The sequence below is a fragment of the Amphiprion ocellaris genome, chromosome 6, assembly GCF_022539595.1.
Source record: "Amphiprion ocellaris isolate individual 3 ecotype Okinawa chromosome 6, ASM2253959v1, whole genome shotgun sequence".
Taxonomy (NCBI): Eukaryota; Metazoa; Chordata; class Actinopteri; family Pomacentridae; genus Amphiprion; species Amphiprion ocellaris.
In genome coordinates, this window is record NC_072771.1 from 1,479,951 (window position 1) to 1,486,854 (window position 6,904).

A 6,904-nucleotide genomic window follows, 5' to 3' on the forward strand; every position below is an offset into this window, starting at 1 on the left:
CCAGACAAAAAAACCCCACACACACTACTACTCAAAGGTTTGGGGTCACTTAGAAATGTCCTTGTGTTTGAAAGAAAAGCATTTTTTTTTCAATGAAGATAACATTAAATGAATGATAAATCCAGTGTAGACATTGTTAATGTGGTAAATGACTATTGTAGCTGGAAACAGCTGATTTTTAATTGAATATCTCCATAGAGGTACAGAGGAACATTTCCAGCAACCATCACTCCTGTGTTCTAATGCTACATTGTGTTAGCTAATGGTGTTGAAAGGATCATTGATGATTAGAAAACGGAATTGTCTGGGTGACCCCAAACTTTTGAACAGTCATGTATTTCTGTCCAAAACCTGGTTCTGTTTCAAAACCAAAGACAGGCATCAAACAGAGTTTATTCCTGTTTTTGGGGGTTAAAATGGTACATCAGACTTGTTTTGCAAGTTTCCTTGAGTCGACTGGAACTAATGACGACCACAGAGTCTCCTGAAGCCGATAGAAATGTTCTTTATTGTAACTCCTGGTTAATCATCATGTCACCATTCGTCTGTTACAGCAGCAACATGTGAAAATGACAACAGCAACTAGAATATTAATCATTCAGTGTTCAGCAAATAGAGCAGCAGGACGGCTTCAAACCGCAGACGTCAACCAGGACCACCTACGACCTCTGACCTCTGTCTGACCTCTGTCTGACCTCTGACCTCTGTCTGACCTCTGTCTGACCTCTGACCTCTGTCTGACCTCTGTCTGACCTCTGTCTGACCTCTGACCTCTGTCTGACCTCTGACCTCTGTCTGACCTCTGTCTGACCTCTGACCTTTCGGCTCGTACTTATCAAACTACAAAAAGTAAAAAGTGTAAATTAAAATGTAAAGAGAAAACTTTAATCCTACATTTCGCTGGATTTTGGTTGATTTTTTTTGTGAATGTTCTTAAAGAAAATATAAGTTTTACTGATATATATGGAATCACTTTAGATATTTTTAGGGTTTTTTTGGAAGATTTTTTACTTTTTTTTTTTTTTTTTTAAATATTTACAAGAATTTTCTTGCCAAATTTGGGGGACTTCTTTTTTTTTTTTTTTTTTTTTTAATAAAACTTTTAAGGGAAACTTTTCAGGAATTGTTGGAATATTCTTCCTGAAGGTTTTGCAAATTTTCAGAAATTTGGGGAATTTTTTGCTAAATTTTGGGATTTTTTTCAGGCAAGGAAACAATATTTTTTGGTGTCCATAAATGAGGACAACAGGAGGGTTAAATAATTAAACTTTTTTTACCTCTCTGAACTGATCTGACAGGGTAATACATTCACTGAAGCATTAAAATTAAAAATAGAGGCCATTTTTTGTATTTAAGCGCTTGACAGGATTTTTATTTGGGATCAATCAGACTGCAAACCAACAACAAGAATAAATTTGGCATTTTAATTTACAATCAGTATGGCCAGTTATAAATAAAATGATCAACGATGTCGCTCTGATTGGTGAGGAGAGTTTTTATTCCAGATATCAGTGAAGTTTTTCTGACCAGTTAGAAATACCCACAACTCAGTGTGGACTAGTGAAAAGAACAGCAGCTGTTTCTGGAAGTAAAATTTCACGAACAGCATCATTATATTTAAGGTCTGTAACACCATCCTGACCAGTCAAAACAAAAACTGTTGCTCGTATCGTGTTTCTTTCTGCTGAAGATTTGAATAAAATTAACTTTTATGTGTAGAACAATGAAGCACTGAGGGATTGTTTTAAAAGAGAGAAAGTACAAATGTGAAGGGTAGATTTAAGCACATGGTTTATATAGTTTTCCTTCAAGTTTAGTTTCATAAACACGAGCAAAGACTTGGTTTGAACCTGTAACTGCCGGCGTCGTTTAAATAAAGATTGAGTAAAAATGTGACATCATCACCTTGACGTCAGCAGTTAAAGATGATCAGACTGGTTGAAGCCGCCCTGCGAGTCAAAACAGCTCAACAAAAACAGAAAAAAACACCTCAAAATGTACAAAAAGAAAAAACAATCTTTGTGTCATCATGGCGTCAGTCACAGCAACTCGCTTCCTGTTTCTAACCACATCAACCAATCAGAACAAAGCTCTCAGTATTAGGAAGCGGCGTCAGAATCATTCCTCAAACGAAAAGAAAGAAAACAGGAAATCATCTCAACGTAAAGTGACCGATGCTCTTTCACTCTGACAACCCTCCAGCCAGCGTTGACATCTTTTAGTTTTTAGTCTTTAGTTGTTCCACAGACACGTGAAGCGGCCGGCATGGCGGTGGACGTGGTGGCGGTGGGTTTCCATTTCTTTAAATCAATGCAGTGAGAGTGAATCGGTTCTCAGTTAAACCTCACACAGGTCTGAGCCACTGAACTCAGATTTAAAGGTCAGTTCTGTAAATTAAACAGCGACAATAAAAAAACATCAGGTCAGATTGGAAGGAAACATGATGGAAGTACAAACTTACTCAAGTTCAAGAACCTCGACTGGCAGAAATATAAAAAAATTATTTGAATAATTTCTGTCTGAATGTGAAATTCTCAAATGCAGTGATTGAATTTGGTTAACATAATGTAAGATTCCATTAGAGTGAAAGTGAGTCCAGTTTCTCTAAAACGGGTTAATTCAGATTCAGGCTTGTTGCTCAAATGAATTTCCTGAGACACACATCTGTCACTGCAAACTGAATCTGAATCACTCAAAGTAACTAATTGCGATGAAAAGTTACTGAAAATGAATGTGAATCCCATAAATTGAAGTTTCTCTACAGCCGCTACAGTGAGCTGCATGTATTGATCAGCTGTGATTTATCTGTACTTGGTCATCAATAAATCCGGTTCAGACGTATATCGACGGCTGTGTGGGTTTAAGCAGCTAAAGGTGTTAAATATTCACGTGTTGCGGTGCAGATTAATGTTCAACCTGTTGCTGGTGGATGCTAATACTCAACGTTGGTACAAACACTGAAGTGGAGAAGATCAGTAAAATGTCCCATCATTCCTTCTGTCGTCTTTTGGTTCAAAAACCTCCGAAGAGTCCAGCAAGAGTCGCCTCCATCCGTCATTTTCTGTCCAACATACATGTCCTGAAAGATGATTTCTACACTTTTCATTTAGTTAAGAACAAACATGCCACTTCTCTAAATAGGTTAAAAAATAGCTGCACATCATTTGGTCACTAAGCAACGCTGGCGACGCCCCCAACCTGCTGACGGACGAACCAGAACCACCGAGAGTCCGACGCCATCGCAAACATCCATCAGCTGTGTGTGTGTGTGTGTGTGTGTGTGCGTCTGTGTGTGTGTGTGTGTGTGTGTGTGTGTGTGTGCGTCTGTGTGTGTGTGTGTGCGTCTGTGTGTGTCTGTGTGTGTGCGTCTGTGTGTGTGTGTGTGTGTGTGTGTGTCTGTGTGTGTGTGTGTGTGTGTGTGTGTGCGTCTGTGTGTGTCTGTGTGTGTGCGTCTGTGTGTGTGTGTGTGTGTGTGTGTCTGTGTGTGTGCGTCTGTGTGTGTGTGTGTGTGTGTGTGTCTGTGTGTGTGTGTGTGCGTGTGTGTGTGTGCGTCTGTGTGTGTGTGTGTGCGTCTGTGTGCGTGCGTGCGTGCGTGCGTGCGTGCGTGTTTGTGTCTGTGTGTGTGTGTGTGTGTGTGTGTGTGTCTGTGTGTGTGTGTGTGTGTGTGTGTCTGTGTGTCTGTGTGTGTGTGTGCGTCTGTGTGTGTGTGTGCGTCTGTGTGTGTGTGTGCGTGCGTGTTTGTGTCTGTGTGTGTGTGCGTCTGTGTGTGTGTGTGTGCGTCTGTGTGTGTGTGTGCGTGCGTGTTTGTGTCTGTGTGTGTGTGTCTGTGTGTCTGTGTGTGTGTGTGCGTCTGTGTGTGTGTGTGTGTGCGTCTGTGTGCGTGCGTGCGTGCGTGCGTGTTTGTGTCTGTGTGTGTGTGTGTGTGTGTGTGTGTCTGTGTGTCTGTGTGTGTGTGCGTCTGTGTGTGTGTGTGTGCGTCTGTGTGTGTGTGTGCGTGCGTGTTTGTGTCTGTGTGTCTGTGTGTGTGTGTGTGTGTGTGTGTGTGTGTGTGTGTGTGTGTGTGTGTGTGTGTGTGTGTGTGTGTGTGTGTGTGTGTGTGTGTGTGTGTGTGTGTGTGTGTGTGTGTGTGTGTGTGGCAGTGGCTTCTGCTGAACTAGGAAGAACAAACAAGGAGGAGTTGGTCTGATTGCAGCTGATTATTGATGAATGATTAACGAGGTTTTTGACTCCAGCCGATAGCCGATTATTCTGTCTTGATTAAATGACTGATTAGAAGAAATGATCCAAACCTGAAATTGTTAAAAATAAATGAGGTGCTTACACATGAGAAGCTGGAATCATTAAGTGTTTGACATCTTTTCTTGAAAAATACAAACGACAACCAGAAGAGCTGCAACTTACCATAAAATAGGTCAAATAAATAGTTAATGTAGTTAATATAAATAGTTAATATGAATATTTAATAGAAATGCACATCAGTCACATTGTTGGCTCTTTTTCTTACATTAAACGGATGCACCATTTCAGATCCATACAAACGTTATTATTATTGTTTTCATTCTGGATGATCCTTCCAGCTGATGATAAATATTGTTTAACCTCATGTTTTATTGTTTGTCTCAGTGATTGAAGTTGTATGTTTCCTGTCGTGTTTTTAGCTAAAATAAAAAGTTTAAAGTTTCCTGCGATCAAACCGCCTCCTTGTTTTATTCTTCGGTGCTGGGAAGGAAATGCTGTCGCTGTGACATCATAGCTGGCTGAGCCAATAGAAAGAATCCTTTTAAAGATGCAAACAGTTGAAAACTGACTCTGGGTCAGCGGGAATGTTGCAGCTCAGGAAGGATTCGGAGGGTTTAAGGGGGGGGTGGAAACCTTCGGACATCCGTAAAGAAGGAACCCCACATCCCAGAAGATACAACGAGACCACTGAGCGTGCTCCGACCTCGTCCCCTGCAGGTCTCTGATTGGCTCAGTGGTCTTGTTGGGTGATGAAGCTCTGCAGCTCTCTAAGCTAAACCAGGTGATGCTAATGTGTGCAGCAGAACTCTAAAACCACTCAGCGTCTCTGCAAACCGATGGCACTGGCGTCCGGTGGTGACGGTCGGAGTCCGCTCGCTGAACCACCGGTCGGTCCGGGAGGAGCAGGGGATTGTGGGACGCTCCGTCCCGGCGGCGTTAGAACAGACAGACCTTCTTCTTCAGCTCGTTCCTCTTCCAGAAAGAGAGGCAGTCGAAGTCCTCGATGGACATCCCGAAGACGCTGAAGAACTCCTCCTGAGAGAGATGTTTCTGGAGACAGAGAAGGAAGGAAGTTCATTTAATCCTTCCACCTGGACCTGCTGCTTCTGGGCCATGAAACCTACTGCTGGTGGTCAGGGTTAAATAAAGAAAACATCACATCCTTTTACTACAGACAACCCTAGAGTCACTCTTTATTCATTACCTTTGTCAGTGATAATTCCTTTACTGTTTGTCATCTACAGGCTCCTTGATTCCGTCACCTTTTGTTGTGAACAGCCATATGATCACTACTCTGTTCTGTATTTACAGACTGTCCCCTCCCAGCTGTCTGGTCGACTGTATAAAATGTTTCACTCTGGGTTGGTTTACCTTCAGACTCACGCTCTGTGTTGCTAAAACCACCGTATAGCAGAATACCAATAAACACCATTACAGCAAACTTCACAGTAGGACTTTGGGTAAATTTCTTCAACATGGCATGTTGGATTGTTAGGTTTTCTGTTCTCTGTTTATAATTCTTAGGTCTATACCTCACTATGCTAAACAGTTTGAGGTGACGCATGTTGTGAATCTGCACTATATGAATAAAACTGAATTGAATTGAATGTTATCTGTTAAAAACCACCATGATGACACCATTTATCTACCAAAAACTACAAAAACTGGAAGGAATCGTCTGATTTTTAACTTTCCAACAGTCCTTGAACTAAACTTGTGTGGTTTTGATGAGAAAATTCACCACATCCAGTCCTAAAATTAGCATTTTTAGTCCACTGCAAGTTTGCTATAGATCATCAGGATTATTCAAGGGGGTTAGAAGCAAAGTGGTCTAACTCACAAAAAATAGGAACTGAGTTTGATATAATTTCTGTGATATTTTCTGGTCTAGATTTTAGTGTCAGAGTGGTTTAACCCACAACACAAATATAACATTACAGTGAATGTTAAACCATTCTGGACAACACTAAACTTTGAACCCATTTTCTCAAAAACTACAGAAAGTGGGTCAGACCACTCTGCTTCCAAACCTTTCAATTACAGCTCACAATGTGGTAAAACTGAACATTAACTCTCCGAACACCAAAACGGCTTTGAGAGACGAGTAATCTTTAAAATTTAGCAGCCAGAAACTGTAAAAACTGAAAAAAATATCAAAATTTCAAACGTCAAATGAAGAAAAACTTTCAAAGGAAGTAAAATGAACCAACAATGAACCAAATCCTGGTGTAAAATTGTGACATTTAATCAAAATATGTATCTTTTAACTATTCACCAAGATATAACAATGTGTTTAAAAAAAACACAAAAAGATTCAGAGTTTTCAGTTTCCTGTAAAATACGAAAGGTTTTTACCTCCAGTCTGGTCCGGTCCACACCAGGAGGAAGTTTATTGCGTCCTCGGTGAGTCACCACCAGTGTCTCATAGGGGTAAATCTGTAATCAATAACCAATCAGTGAAGGGATCAATCACAATCATTCACAGTGTCACAGAATTATTTATTCAAACAGTCACTGTTCAGTTTGCTTTTGTTTCGCTACCAAGTAGAAGACGCCAGATGATTCAGTCATTAACTAAATCCATCATTTTTACATTAACTGTAGAAATTAAGGCATTTATCCATCTTAATAATGAACTATTTAAGCTTTTAGTTCATTGTGTTAC

At 40.5% G+C, this 6,904-nt stretch overlaps 1 protein-coding gene across 2 annotated transcripts in view; it reads right to left on the reverse strand.

Moving 5' to 3' along the window:
• Positions 1–489: 489 nt before the first annotated feature.
• The window catches only part of dmtn (dematin actin binding protein), a 41,607-nt gene continuing 35,192 nt past the window's right edge, over positions 490–6,904 (reverse strand). The window contains exons 16-17 of one of the 2 annotated variants that reach the window (XM_055011066.1): positions 6,595–6,675; positions 490–5,289 (exon numbers count right to left, since the gene is read on the reverse strand). In XM_055011066.1, the coding sequence (XP_054867041.1) occupies positions 5,176–5,289; positions 6,595–6,675 (195 nt within the window). In that variant the 3' untranslated portion in view covers positions 490–5,175. Of the gene's footprint in view, positions 5,290–6,594; positions 6,676–6,904 lie in introns of those variants that run through there. The other variant, XR_008601863.1, reaches the window with a different exon arrangement.